General features: G+C 38.7%; 1 protein-coding gene across 1 annotated transcript; it reads left to right on the top strand.

Annotated features, from left to right (window-relative positions):
* The first annotated feature begins 3,053 nt into the window (after positions 1-3,053).
* Positions 3,054-12,442, top strand: LOC111259760 (uncharacterized). The gene is made up of 6 exons (XM_022831976.2): positions 3,054-3,876; positions 6,131-6,415; positions 8,628-8,929; positions 9,336-9,642; positions 10,273-10,626; positions 10,946-12,442. Exons 1-6 carry the CDS (start codon positions 3,706-3,708, stop codon positions 11,150-11,152), a joined length of 1,626 nt encoding a protein of 541 aa, XP_022687711.1. The 5' UTR covers positions 3,054-3,705; the 3' UTR covers positions 11,153-12,442.
* Positions 12,443-16,516: the final 4,074 nt, after the last annotated feature.

A 16,516-nucleotide genomic window follows, 5' to 3' on the forward strand; every position in this document is an offset into this window, starting at 1 on the left:
TCCAACGACTTCTCACTATAATTTCTCATAGTTGGCATAGTCGCTTCATTCACGCCGAAGACACGTTCTTCTTTATGTTAAAACATATCTAACCACGTCTACGGTCACCTCCCTGTATCAATACCAGGAACTATAAAAATATATATAGAAAATAGATATAGGAATGTTGAACGGTGTCTAGGTTCAAGCCACTGTAGATTTAATGAGGGATACTTGGTATAAGTTTATAGTGACTTGTTTGATTAAAAGATTCAAGTCATACGTATGTTCTCGCTTCGCGAGTCTTCTGACTGTTACCGTTGAGACCCTTTATTCTAATCAGCAAAACTTTGGGCCAAACAAAAAAAAAATGAAAATTTATTCTGATCGTTACGTGAATCGTTTGTCACACATTTGGTAAATGACGACCAGCAAATTCTTATCAGATTCGCTGTCTCACGACTCAGAATGACAGTGTTAGGTAACCCTAACGGTCCCATCGGCCTACAAGTACGAAAAATGATAATGACTTGTATTTTATTCATATATATTGCTCTTTTTTTAGAGTAGCTGCTGTACTCCTGTTGTTATGTTTTTGGAAATATTCAAATCACTGTCGAAAGAACCTTTAGATGTATGCCTTACCGTTTGTCTGACAAATTTCCCCATACAATTTTCCATGACCATTTAAGTTCCACTTGAATATACAAGCTAAGGTTTTACTGGTGAATTATTATTCTTATATTATATTAATCCTTATGACAGTGACACGAAAAGCCAAGAAGAACATTTTCAAAGAAAAGTAATTGCTGCAACGGTATTCGACAGATTACCAAATGGCTTCGAACACCGAATGAGAAATAATAAGTAATTTGTGACGGCCTAAATTGTAGCGCCCAGCAATTTTGCGCAACGCACGAAGTTAAAGTATACGCATCTACTATGTGAGATCTAATAAATTGTCTATTGAAAAGTCACAGTGAAAAAACATTTTGTAAGCGTTAACAAAAAACAGCGCATTTTTTGGGCAACTTGCGTCACACTCGATGATGATTACATTTAAGGTAGAGTTTGTATGATACTTTTGTGCCATGGATAGACGTTTCTAAGTCCAAGCAGCTGAGGAACTTTAATTATGGGACAGCGTCTTTTCCGAAAAACACCTACAAATTTCAGGAAACCCTATGAAGTGTAACTGGCATTTGCAGTAACTATGATAAAAACCACGGGAGTGGTGGCTAAAACTAATATCCAAACGGAAAGTTGATTGCAGCGACGTAATTCCTTCTATGTGAATAGATATTCCAAGTGGAAAATTCCCTTACGTTCTTCTTCTTATGATTATGATTCAGAGTTGCTTTTGTTAATATTAGTGAATCGGGTGCGATAACGGAAGGGTCACAAGGCCTCAGTCCTCATAAGAATAGCGTGTACGTAGGGTCATTTATCAAGGGTAAGTTCGACATATGCATGCTAGGATACTACTACAGACTTAGATTTCCCATTTCGCTTCAAAGCTGACGCGCTTTCCCAGGTACGAAGCGTGCTCAGCCGGGTAACGATATAAAAATATGAATGTTTCGGTGGCTATATTTCTGCTGGGGGGAGTTATCTTTGTAACGGTTAAACAAATCTTAGTGAGACTTTACTCGCTACTATTTTTGTAGTTTGTATTTTGATATTGATTATTTTTTGCTCTCAATTTTAGTTTACATATTGTGACAACAGTTGTTTGATCCCACTAACTAATAACTTTCTGGTTCTAAGTGGTTCTAAATTTCGCTAAAACTTAACTGCACATGATGATGGATTGATTTATGTTTTAAACATATTATCGCTTATGTCACAACACACGTGGTTTCTAGGAGAAGTGTCGTTGAGGTTGCCAGTCTTCTAGAGAATCGCCAACCTTTTACATTTGCGTTTTGAAGATTGTCATAAAAGTAAAGAGTACTTCAGTCTTTTATTCAAACGGACGTATACCATGCAAACCGTCTGAAAATCCATTAACTAGTTACGTAATGGGCCATGGCAGGGCTACCGCTTGCAATTTCTGCCTTAATAAACTAGGACACCACCAGTCTATCGGGAAACCGCCAGTTAAGCAAACACTCACACGGTCAAGATCAGTCGTTTCGTTTTAGACTTCGTAATTACTCTTTAACGAATTTACAGGCGTGCGTAAAGAAGTAAGCAAATTTAGTATTCGTAAGAGTTATTTGAGGACTTCAGCAATTTCGGCTAAATTACCGTGTTCGTCTTCAGAATAGTTAAATGAAGACCGTTAGTGGCTTTAGAATCCACAACATAATCACAAGATCCGTGATTATCGGTGGCATCTGAACACTGATTATGACAAGTAAATGGCCAAAATCAGAAATAGATCAAAACAGTCTTAGCTATACTGCAGAGACGTAAATTGTAGAGTCTATAATAGAAAATGAGCAATATCATAAAATAATAATACTCTAATGATCTGACAAGTCGATCAGGGGAAAAACCTATAATGAGTAGATTGACAAGAGCGGGCTTGAAAGGTAATAAAAGAAGCCAAGTGGATTCTGCCAGATTCACAATCATTACTTGTTCTCCGAAATTTATCTAAAGTAACGAAAAAAAACTCGAATTATAAGCATACGACGAGTATGGGTATAACGTCTTCGGGAAGGATCGCATCACAATTCAGCCACAAAGAAAGTACTTATGTCTCAATCAAATACCATATTTTGATATCAGTATTTAGGAAATCGAGTCAGATTGAATACGGGCCATGTTTCCCATTGCCGAGACCGTTATTGGGGGTACGAAGTAAAGGATTTCTCTTTAAAAAAAAACTCCAACACAGATTCGTGCTCAGGCTTACCACTTAAGCGCATGATCAAGATTTCAGAATATACGATCATGTCGATTTTTCGTTTTGTATAGAGTTGCTAGAGTTAAGTAATACTGCTTTCAAATAGAGAAGCTAACAATAATAATACCCTGTACATAGGGCTCTGTCCATAAAAAGAATTCGCTAGTGTTCGGTGAGAGATTTATTTTCTTTGACTATCATTGTTATCCGACATTGAAGTCTCAACCTTCGGCCTACCTAGCTGTGCCAAAGCAACCGACGAAGACAACTATAATTTCACTCCGATTAAGATGGCTGTTTATAGCTAGAAAAAAACACTGGAAGAAACACACAAGTTGCTGCTAGTGATTCTTCAAATCTATTTAAGTTGATATGTAATTGCAAAATGCAGTTTATATTGATACCCAATACATTTAAAAAATATTATCAACATTGGTAGCGTCGATATTTTACCATCATTTGAATTATATGCAATTAGGCATGATCAAGTAATGTGAGCGTATAACACAATCCATCTACTTAGTTCATAAGGTTTGGTAGGGTCAAATCGTCTGCAGTGGCTTGATTTTAGGCCGGAAATCATTGTGCCGAGACTACATTGTTTCTACATGCTTGTGTAGCACTATCAGACAACTGTCGTCACGTGAAAGCGGCTGTACGTGCTGTACAATCGTCGTTTCGTAGGGTTTGCCAGTCGGTTTTGAACGAGCAGACGATTCTCTGCTAACCTGAAATATCTGTTCGTCTAGGCATCATGAGCATTCACGCGACATTTGATTCTTGATTTTAACTGAGTGAACTTGTCCAAGAATTCCCTGGCAAAACTGCGCCTATCATAGTGCTCCGTTGCCATCGTGTTTGTTCTGGCAACGATGAGTGAATTCGACAAATGCACTATTCGAGGGCTCGAGGTGCTTCGCGGTGCTCTTGAACGACTTTCCAGAGATCCGCCCACGGAAGTGCCCCCTCTTTACGAACGAGTCGAATTCCTTCATAAAGCGCACATTTATATCGCACATAAGATGGCAGAAAAAGGATACAAGGTGCGTCTAAAATAATCAAGAACCCTCATTTATTAGGGTGTTCGCTTCAAGCTTACGCGCCTTCACCTACAGAAATGTATCTACTATATTAACTACTATACAGCCTGTGCGAATAAAGAAAATTATATATATATATATATATATATTAGCCTGAAAATACCTATGTGGTATGGAGTCGGTGCTTGAAGTTGCCCTTCTGGGTTTTTTTTTCTCATTATTTGTTAAGAACATGTGTGTGCAAAAATTTATAACTGATAATGTCGATTGTCATTTTATACAATCTTCTCTTTCGATATGGAGATCTATGCAAAGGGAATTTATTTTGGTACCGATTAAAAGCTTGTGATGAGACGAGTCCAGATGAACTCAATATTCCCAACCTTACGTTTGAACCTTGCAATACTGGGCAAAAATGACGACAAGGGCGATTCGTCTCTATGGACATTGCACTAGCGCTAGTACCGCCGTATTGCCGTTGAATAGAATGATGATGATAGCCACGAGCACAGTCGTACACGTCTCAGTGCGTCCTTTATTGGCGTAATTTAGCCTCTTTTCAGCTGTACGCAATTAAGTTGTACCGTATGTATTTGATACCTGCTTGTTTGTCTATGGTGGTTGTCATTGTTACTGCAGGGTAGGTGATGAACGCTAGTGGATGCTATTATAGGACCCGAGTTGAACTAATTTTTTATGAAGATTCTTTTGTACGATTCGTCCTTTCATCTGAACAGAGTTTTTTTTCTTTGATTCTGAACTCTTCGTAGAGCAATAGTCGTTTGTGCAACGACTCAAAGACAACCGTTTAGCAAATGATAACGACGGCAAGCAGTGTTAGCGTAGGGCAGTGTCACCACATTAGGAAATCGTTAAAGAGCTCTTATACAAAAGTACATAGATATATAAATGAATCTTTTGAGCTTTACGTCTGTTACTGGTATCTTCAGACAGCTGGCTCCGAACACTACACAACGTGTGTCTACGGCCGATTTTGAACTGAGACCACAAGATGTCCCTAAATTTAGCAGACAAACTTGGCGTCCTTGAATCATCAAGGAGAGCACGCCATTTAGATTTGGTCAACCAGGCATATTTAGTCTCCTGTTATATATGACATTATTTTCGACGCAAACATGTCTGATGCAGTCACTGAGGTAAAAGTTTCACCGTGACGAATCCGCATTTAGCTTAATTACCACAGACGGAACTGTATTACCCTTATTAATAAGAGATTGTGGTGCACAGCCTTTTCTTTTATCGATTCTGGCTCTGCGCGTTGGGTACGGAATTAGCCATGTGAATTTTCAGTGGACTCATAGTGAAACTATGAAGGATGCCATTTCCGTTGAGGTTCTTCATACGCGGTTTTGGTTTTCATCTAATTACCTTCAGTCCAATCAGTCAACGTCAGCCGACTGGTACTCCAGGGTTAAGCATTAATCTACACCAAAAGCGCCTTTTTTCTAGACCCTTAAACTATTGTAAAGCCTAGAATAAGCTCTTCGTCTGCTATAACAATATTTTGGTTGTATTCCTGCCGTCGAAAATATATCATGGGTTTACGTAAGGCAGACGAGCTTCACGTTTGTGTGAAATTCAATGAATACCAGCAGCACCCCATACCTGAAGAAACACGAATTTGGCAATGCGCTAATTTTAGGTGATCTGATGCTAAAGATGAGTTCTGAATTATGCCAACTCGTTCTTTTATATAGGACGATTTATTTCAGGCTTATTTCTTTTTCGAAGTTATGCCAGTTTAACGCGCAGAAGTTTGAACTGATCACCATAATATACGAAGTTCGGGTAGCAGATTCTTAAACAATTTTTTAGGCTCGCGACATAGAGGAGGATTAGAAACTTGACAGTAGAAGTTCGAAAATACTGTTATTAAACACAATTTTGAAAACGACTTTTTTACGATGGATTCTCATATTAATTTGAGTTTTCAAAAGAAAATGTTTATACGAATTCTGTAGTGTTAATTTCTCGTTTTAGTATAATAATTTCGCTTTAATATTGATGCATTATATCTCTGAACAAGGAACTCGATGAACTTTTTGGTAGCATGGTCTTGATTTCTATATTGCAACGGGGGAGTGGTAACTCCTCGAAATCGATTCCATGTACACTTAGATATCCTTATCCGCTGGATTGTATCAACCTGTGTTTTTACGTAGGGTAGAATATAAGCTGTTTTGCCTTCTTGTTTAGTGCGTAAATCCCCTGTCTACTTAATATTGTTATCGAACAGATGCCGATTCAAGAAAAGGTTGATAACGAGTTTGCAAGATGGACTGCTTTCGAGGAGAAATTAAATCTGAGGCAAGATATAAGCTCTGATGTGGAAGCATACCATAGGGAACTAATGGTAAAGGCACTACGCAAGGTTCAATGTGAAATCGAGCAACGAAAGCAAAGTGACGGATCAGTGGACCAGGACAACGCTTCAGTGGACGAAACTGATTGGTCGGATGCTTCGCACATTTCAACTGGCTCTAGATCATCGAGATCGCAGAGTCTCTTATCTGCGAAGTCGGTCAGTCTATAGCTAGATTTCACATTTTTTATCAGTTGTGCTATATAAAGATAGTACTGAGAGGATCGCGGTATAACTCTTTTTGTTCTCGATTAACTTTTTCAATAGTATTCATCGGTGCTGATATCTAACTGACGAGCATAAGTAATTTCGGTTTGTTTACCTGGCCGAAAACCCAATGTTTCCCTAAAATTCTAGCAGTAAATCAACCGTCATTCGCCACGAGCTTCGCTTGTCTGACAACAGAGTTTTCAGCTCTGGTGTTGAAGAACTCGTTCAGCAACGTTTTGAGATCTTTTTCACCATAACATGCTCGGTTACTAATTTCATTCGCCAGTTATCAAAAAAAAATGATATTTCATCGGAGCACTGACTCAAGCTCTTTGAGAGAGGCTTATACAATCTTTGCAATGTGGAGTTCGGCATTTACATGAAGACGTGCGACTTGGCCTTGCCCATTCGGCCTGTCTTGATGGATAGACTCGTTCACTCAAAGAAATTAGGCTATATACAGATCCGTATTAGCTGTCATGTTCTTTTAAAATATTTCCCAGCGTATAAAATCCTGCCAGTTTTAATCGTCGCTTGGAACGAAAATCTGACTTAGTTTTGGGCTTAAACATGTCCCCTAAACCTTCTCGATCTGTTCCTTGCTTTATATCGATGTGAGACACCACTTCTCGTCACCGGTGGAAATTTTGTGTAGAAACCTGTTATTGTGGGCGCGTGTTGTTCGATGTCGGGCGGATGATTAGATTTACGCAGTTCATAGGGTATATAAGCTTCAAATTTTTCGGTAAATCTCATAGAGTTTAGATGCCTTCCGGAACCCATAGATGAATACGCTATTTTATTTTGGGGATAAAGTATTCTCTCGGCACTTAAATATGGTATCACACTATATTTTGGCTATCAAGGTCTGCTCGTCTTCTCCATGGTTGCCGTTTCACGGTGTTATACGCTCCGCATCGGTTATCTGAAGTATGGATCAATACACGCGTTCGTCACGAACCAAACCCGATTTGATCTCTACTTCCATCAGCCTTTTATATATCCTTCTAGAGATCAGCGTAGGACGTTGCTAGCTTAGTTGACTGAGCACAGAAACTGTGTAGTGAATTCCCCGTTACCGAGACAGAGAGATTTGCAATTCTTTACCAGTCTGTACCCGTTGCATTGAAAAACCAAGAATTGCTTCATGCCGAGTTACTGAAGTATATCAGGCATTGAGTGCAGTAGCTTGGAATCAATGGCATTTTCAAATTCTACAACCCAATTTTGAGCGTTTTTCTCAGTTATAAGGTCTTCGCTGTGTTCGGGCCGGATATCCAGGCCTGCTTTGCCAACTGTTAGACTTTGATAGCGGGCTAAGTAGGTAAGTATCGAAGATGTACCTTTTTCTTTTGGAAACTGCATATTTTAAGCCTGAACTCGATATAAAATTTCGTTCAATACGCAGAGAAATCACGACAGATCCACAGAGAGGAAAGGGAACATGTGTGAATGGTACATCGAAATAAACAAACTAGGAGGAGCGGTATCAATAGAACTAATCGAATGTTCTTTGTTCCAACCAGTATTGTATTGCATTATGCCACCTGGATCTTTAAAAAAGGAGAGCTTTACAGAGCTAGAAACTAAAAGTCTAAATTATAATTTCCAAGGAAAGAGCCGAAGTGGCTTGTGCTAAATTATCCTGGAAGCTCGTCTCTTCTTCTCGAACCATGATATCTGTGGAAGTGGCCCTAATTACTTAATCGGGACTGAGCAGTTGAACTTGTGGGACGATTAGAGAGCAAACATGTCGCTAAAGTTAATGTTTAATAGGAATCCTTTGAGATTCTGTCAACTACGTGCTACAACGTGCATTTAACAAGGTCACATCACTCGAAAAAGCAACAAAAGATGCAATTAATTCTAAACTTACTGCTACTGTGACTGAGTTTGATCCTTTAATTACTGGCAATTGTGGCAAATTTGGCATCCACCCATCTTGGCTCTAAAATATTATAACAGCACGAAAATGAATATTGTTGTTATCATCATTACTCCTTGATCACTCTACTGGTAAAAATTATAGGTACCTGTAAAATCATGTTAAATACAAACATGAGCCTGCTTGATTAGTATTAGTAAAATAAAAACGTTTTTTTTTTTTTTTTTTTAACTAAAACAGCGTTTTCCTGATCAATGGGATTTCATGTCGTTTTAGAAACTGAAGCGTAGCATGAGCGAAAGTTCGTCAAGACGAGATATGCGTATAGTCGCACCTTCCGAGTCTACCACAAAAAGGCAAAGGGTGGCTAACCATCAGAAAGAAGGCTTATCGGTAGGTCAGAAGGCTAACGACACATCAACTGACGATGGCTTGGAGCGTGAGAGTCGTTCTCGAATTCCCAAGAAAGGTTCAAGTAGAAATAATTCACAGTCTGTTAGAGGTTTGAAACCGGCCTTGCCATTGTTTCAGAACAAAATATCTCGGCCTCCAAGTGTTGACAGGGCAGAGTTTGCGAGGTAAGTGGGAAAGTCTTATTACCTTTCATGATTAGCATTTCACTATGAACTATGCAACTTTTAGCATAGGGAGCGTGTGTGCTGCCGTAAAAATTCACGCAAAAAAAGTAAGCGTTGTGATCATTTTTGAGATGACCATTGAGTCTGACGTAAATACTAGCTATAGTACGTGGAAAACGCTTGCGGTCAATGAAGTGTCTCGTCATGGGTATTTTCAAAGAACGTATTTATCGTACAATAACAGTAATCATACATTTTTAACAGTGCCAGCTAACGGCTCAAATTGTGTAGTTATGCTTGTAGGTGAGTGATGGAACTATTATGAAAAGAAAAACGTGTTAGGATAAAAATACGTTGTGATTTTCAATACATCTCTCACGTAATAACAACTCCGTGTTTGTTATAGAGCTCAAAACCAGCGCGTTCAACAAGCAAAGGAACGTCGCGAACAACAGCAGCAGACCGAAGAGATTGCCAAAGACAGCAAACGGTCAGTAGCAAAGTTAAAGTCCATTAAAGCCGATAGTTCCGGAAGGGGGGTATCGAGAAATTCAGTATCCCTCCAGAAAAAAGTTAGCGCCATCGATCCATCGCCAAATAATCCTATCATAACTGGTACAATACCACTGGCCAATGAGATGTTACACGGACAGACTTTGCTTGAGTCAAGCAAACTGCCGCTCCTTACACATCAAGTTAATTCTACGTTCATGGTGAGCGCCTATTTAGGACAAAATCAATCGCCTGTACCAACGTAAATACAAATAATAATAACTATTTCATTATTAACAAGTTAAGGAAAAAAATAGCGATGATTCTGTTTAGATACATTTTTTTTTCTCGTTTTATTATTTCTATTCCTTTATTCTAGCAGAGATCATTTGTCGAGTTTACAGCAAACAATTTATTGGCATGTTTTGTTCTGAAAGCTCTTTATCGCTAATCAAACTCAAGCTTGAAAAGAAGAGGCCCGTACGAGGTAAAGCCTTGTCAACTCAACCCTAAATCTATTACTACCGGTCAATTTGGCCGTTTGTAAAATTTATTCAGAAGGCTACATATTGAAACGTATATATACGCCATAAAAAAGCAACTGAAAAGATACGCTTCAATATAGAAACACTTTTTTCAAGGACTGGTTATTCTAACTGCGTTCGGTAGAAATAGGTATACAAAATATATCGGTGAATCTAGTATTCATTATGTAGAGGGATACTACTAATGAATAAGGCAGCGATAAAAGTGCACTCTAAATTAAAGTTACCTGGCCTCCCCCTTGCCTCAATAGTCGTTGTCATATTTTCTTTGTACTACCCATATTTATTTACTTAATTGATGCTCAGATGGGTGCGGAAGCTCGACCAATGTGCGACGTGACGATGATTGCCCCTGTTCCAGCTGGATTTCGTGAGATGCCTGTTCATCCGTTAAACACGACGTATGTGCCGTCCGCTACCGCCGTTCCAAACGATGTAACGTTTGCAAAACCCTTGCAACCAGTAGAAACAATTTACCGACCGGTCCTCGATCCCCCCGACAATGGCCAAATAGAGCCAGCACTACCTGACGAGAATGCGGCCAACGCCACGGTTGACGACACTCTTCTGAACCCTATGGAGAGCTACTGCAACTACGGGCTAGAGGACCTTTGTTCGGATTCCGATAACACCGACGACGAATGTCACCCCAAAAAAATCGTATGTCTTCTTCGTAGTGAGTGATTAATTTACCTTGAAGCTCGCGTAAATTTAACTCATCATAGAATAAACTTGATGTAAAAGTTAATCGTTCTTTTTTCGTGTACTACGTTCTGCTTATATTAAAAGGAATTGTGTTGCCTTAATAATGGTATTTGCTCAAATTGCTTTGAGTATACGGGAGAAGAGTGCAAGAGCTTACACTATATGATAACAGAAAAATTCATAGTAGACACGTTTTTTTAGTGGTTGTCTTACAAGCAGAAATTCGTTTTAATTTGAATACAAAAAGAGTAATATTGACTATTTTGATTCGCAGATACCTGGATGGGCGCGAATGGATTCAGCTCGTTTCAGAAGACGTATCTTCAAACAGAAGACGTTGGGTGACAGCATTGAAAAGTATAGGCTTAAAGATATTTGTATGCCAAAATATGTCGACCTGCATGAGATTTTTTACTCCGATATTGCCAAAAGGGATACCTCCTCACTCATCTGGGATACAACGCAGACTTTTATAGCTTAAAATAATGATGGTAGTGAATTTTCGAGAGAACTGCAGCTCGCTTATGTGTTGTGTACTGAACTTCGTGGATGCACGACTTCCCTTACCTGTTTCAACCAGTTAACCGCTAATTCTTCTCTGAACTTCAGGATAGGTGGCGCAGCAGTCGCGGATCGTAAGGCAATGTTAATATCGTTCTTTTGTTCTCACTTTTGCTCTTTCCAAAGTTGTCTTAATCTACCTATTGTTTACCTTTAGCAGTCTGTATAATAAGGTTGTATAAAAAAGAAACATATATATATATATATATATGTATATATATATATATATGCTTAAGCGTTGTACATATTGATTCATCTTTTAATCGTATTTTGACCGTCCTTAATATATGTTCTGAACAGAGTTTCGAAATAACGATAACCTATTGCTGTGACAAGTGGATCATGGCAAGGGCCAGTATCGTCAGCAATAGATAGAGCGGTCAGAATAGGCTTGACATATAATAAAAAAAGAAACAACATGAATTATACTGATGCTTAAGAAACGATTATTCTAATCTATTGTTCCCTTATTGTTTGTCTTTTGGCAAGAAGTAAACGTTTCTCTGAAAAATTGATTTTAGATTATGGTAACGAAACAACATAATCCTCATATGCTTTATACTATTTATGATACCAACACGACATTTAATCCATGCGATAACTCATGGGAGATAGCCCGCTAATTGGCTTTTTATGTCCGTAAACTAGAAAAGACTAAGGCACATAATATACATCATGATCATGTACAATTCCGTATATTTTAAATATACTTTTATATTTAAATATGCTATAATATGCTGTTCCATATGGTATTTCAGAAGCTTGTACCTTTAACTGAGGAGCTTGTTTTACAAAATTTACTCAATTTTGAAGGAAATACTGCCTTTGCTGCAGAACCAAATGTAGAAAACTATGTAGAAAGCATTCTCTTATACTTACTTCAACTAGGTAGCACGTGTTTTTCGTTCAGGTTTGCGTCGTTAATGGTATACCGTTGATTTTCCCATTTGCTATACACATATAGTCTGATTTGAAGTATCATAGGTCACTTGTTGGCAGCGAAGGACGAGGCACATTACTGCACTGATAAATGCTCGCTCCATTCTCTGCTTTTCCGTAACGTAGAAACTACGAAGTTCCTGCACGTAGACCAAATCTGTGACGGTACTACACTAACTCAGCTCAGTGAGCTTCGACCTTATTAGTAATACACAATACGAATATTTTATACACTTCAAGAAATAAAGTTGCTATAATTTGCCTTCGCGAAGTGCACACGGAACTTCGTTTCACAAAAAAATCAAGTGCTGACTTTAAGGCACTTTTCTTAGTTGGGTGTTGCTCAAGCTAATCGTTGCTCTAGCTAAAGTAACATTTCAGTCTACAAGTGATTTTATTTATGCCTAGAAGCCAAAGCATTAAAGCCCAAAGTAAAAGGCCTTGAGGGACTTATTTTAGATGAGTGTATGAAACTGATTGATTCAAAGAATCCTATTACCAATCTATTAGTGAATCTATCCAAACAACAGTATGTTGAGCAATGAACTATTATTTTCAATTTGTAATTCATTGTTGCTTTCTACCTTCGTAATATCTAGACAGTAAGCAACCTATATAAGGGAATGGGTTTACATTTATTATCAGATATTCGAGGCTTCAAAAACGCGTATTGGGTAGTTTACTCAATGAACTGACGGGGTCCGACGCCCAGAACCCGCCAGTTCGTTGTTCGATAGCGAATGCACACAGAGGACATACTATGCATTATCGATATTTAATAGCAAAAGTGAGCATATAAACTGCTTTTTAAATTTTGTGTTGTTCGTTTATATATATATATTTTGTTTTGAAATCGGCGGGCGGTTTATTGTCTACGCCAGAGAAACAACTGGCAATTGAACAGAATATGTTACGTTCAGGTAAGTTTATATTTGGCGGGCCCACAAATTCAGTTGGACACATAATGATGTGGGGCTTCTTCAAGCATGTCAACCCATATTGTATATGAGTCTGAATGCACTTACTTCTGCCATTTTCAATTTATGTTCAAGCACGACATACATTTACAGGAACTGTGTGAAACCAAGCACAGTGTCTTCAGCTGTTTCAGTATACTGTCTAAATGAAACTTATGATAATCACTTGCGGCAAAAGAGGTTAAGTGATCATGATGTTCGTACTGTGATTTGATCTCAATACATAACTTATTAACTAAGCTTTATATTTAATTATATTTTACCTAGGTGAATAGAACTACTTTCAACTGTAATTTCAGCTACTCAAGCGAGGTGTCCCGATATCTCGGGGTTAATTTGAAACAATTTTACTTTCTAGATTTTTTATAAACCACCTACAATATTTTACGCCTTAACCATTTACTATACCATAAAATTTAACCGAGTCCACGAAAGTTATAGCCACCTCATCTGCAAAGCCAATACATTTTTTTTATTTATATATATAATTTAATACAACCTATGTGTTAAAACCTATGCGAGTTGAATGAATTTTTTTACTAAGTGTTTTGATGTTTACATTTATGTTAACGTAATAAGGTTTCAACTCATTTCGTTCCCTAGACTTGGTACATTGGCACCAGCCGATAGAATTGGTACATGGAGGTTTTTACACTTTTACGACTCATCCTCTCATTGCTAATAAAAATACGCATGATATTACGTATATGAATTAAATGCGAATCATTTCGTCATGTTACGGCTAGTCCATCCGTATAGTTCAATTTTTGGTGGGGGCGGGGGGGGGGGTGCAATTATTCTTGTGCGTCTTGCTACGCCGTTTAGCCCTCTTCGATGTCGAACTTTTGTCTTTGAAACGTTTCCACTTATTCATTCCTTCTCATTATGCCTCCAAGGAAGCCACCCCATTGATCCGATTGCATACAATGTAGATGGCAATTTGGATTTTTTCAATTCTCTCCATTAAGGTTTGGTATGCCTCGTGACCAGCGTCTGAGTTACTCCATGTAACAGATTGCCATATAGCTTATCAAACCATGTGGGTATATCGGGTACGAGGCTATAAATTCAGTGGTCCACGTCCTACGGTTCAAGCCGCTCTTGTTGTCGTTACTTTCACAGCGTGACCTTTTTCGCTATCGGGAGGATCATATCTTGGTCTAAATGTCGTTCAGTCCTCTCATATGCCTTAAGATCCCAGGGGATCAGCCTAGCCAGAACGGGAACCGCATTTGTGTTTTCTTACAATTTTTTTTTATCGATATGTAAATGTCTGCCTAGATTGAGGAGGCATAGGGAAAGACTGATTCAGTAGCCATCTGGCGCTTTCGGTGGTTATTCCCCAAACGAGCATAACTCGATCGACCTGCCTGAACATCTTACCGCGTGTTTAATTTCGTATGGGCCATAGACGTTAGTTCTGTATTCAGTAGTACTCCCAGAAAATTTATTGTGCACTTAATCCTGTTGAGTGGTTCGCCGACCCTAAGGTCGATCCATTCAGCTCTCTTCTTACCTGTCAATAAGATGACCTCTTTAGCCTGAGGCGATGCTCCTTCATTCACGTGTTAACTGTGGTTAGAGGAACGTTTGTCTAGACCTTAAGCTTTGATTTCTTTGGCGCCTTTACAGAGAACGTAAGGTCGTTTTCGCATTGCTATGCAATCGACTTCGTCTAGTAGGCCGGGTATTGGTAGTAAGGAATCGCGGCCTAAACACTACCATGTTAGAGCGAGTAGTAATCTATGGGGAACTTTCGCTGGAACCCGCCTCTGTACATGACCGATGGACAACTGCCTGTCATCGAAATAGGACAAGATAATCGGGTGGTGTGGGACACCTTCTATTATTAAAAACAGGTATGCCTCGACTTCTAGGTCGGCGATTGGGTCCTGAGAGTGCTTTGTTTCAAAGCTTCCAGTTTGCCTTATAGGTATTGTGTACAGTGGTCTGCTACCGTAGCCTTGACTACCAACATGTCGTAACTTATTAGCTATGAAGTCGCCTTACGTAGTTTTAGTCAAGATTCAGCTTAGACTAAGAGTTGTCGGATTGCTTCAGCCTCAATGTGTTGCAAGACAAAACAAGTACGAGAGATATTGAAATTCTCAAGAAAGCAAAATTCGTTCGTTAAACCAAGCATAAAAAGTGCCACCTACTAGTTATAAATTACTATTTTCAGTTGTAGACGAGATCACAGAGCATTAAGTTGAATTTGATTTCACAGGCATCCATGTCAGGAAACGAGTTTTTGTACGGGAAAACGATTTCATCTGATCAATGTCACAGGCGTTATTATAGGTGCTATTTTTAACTGGATATTCTCAAAGCGTATATTCGAATGCTCCGGGGGATTAGGCAAATCGCATCGCGTGAGCAATGCCCTAAGCGAATTATTGCCTTACTTTACATGAATCCCAAAACTGTTTTTATAAAAATACCTCTCTTCTTAAGCTTGTCCGCCAAAAATCAAAATTTTCGGAGCCGTTTTCTTTAGATGTGTTCACACACAAATATAAATTAAAGTCTGTTTAGACCATGAAGCATTTCAGCTAATCAACCCAAAATACAGTAAATGAACTCATAGACACCGGAAGCGACTTTTTGCTTAACCCAGAATTGAGACTCCCATTTCCGACTACACTGATCTTCAAGATGGGAATATTAGTCCTGTTATATTCGAATCTCAGATGATATGCATTGGCGTAAATGTACCGGTGTGTATCAAAAACCGATAAAAAAAAAGGCACTTTCCATCGTAAGGCATGCATTGACGTTTTTAATATTAAATGCTCTGCCTCGTAGCGAAAACCTTACAGTGCGAGCTTTTGCAAAAATCGTATTATTATCGCTATGATTATATTGACTGGCTACAATGATACAAGGTGTTATTCTAGAGATTAGTGACCGTTTGTGTCCTGAAGGACATATATAATTCAATACAATATGCTTCGGATATTTCCTTTTTGTATTTCGAACAAAAAAATAGCAAACGTCTTAATTATTTCTTGATAATTCTATTACACGTTCAATCATTCCTACAGGCATTTGGTACCTAACTTTCGCGATATCACATATTAATATATTTGCAAGGAAACGTTGTAGGAGCAGGGATGACTGTGATCGGGACCGACAACAGGGGTCTACGCAATATGGAGCATCGAGTGATTCACGGCAATCTCTATGAGTTATTTGTGGAAAACGTTGCACAGCTGCTAGCCAATACCAATTTACGCTTTCTAATTCTCGATGACAGATCTAACATCATGTGGAGCAGTGGTGCATTGACTAGTTTATATGACTCGACATTCGACGAGCTTGTCTTCCTCTCGCTTGTGGAACTGAAGCTTTAAGAATTGACCCACCTG

The sequence above is a fragment of the Varroa jacobsoni genome, unplaced genomic scaffold, assembly GCF_002532875.2.
Source record: "Varroa jacobsoni isolate VJ856 unplaced genomic scaffold, vjacob_1.0 scaffold_367, whole genome shotgun sequence".
Classification (NCBI taxonomy): Eukaryota; Metazoa; Arthropoda; class Arachnida; order Mesostigmata; family Varroidae; genus Varroa; species Varroa jacobsoni.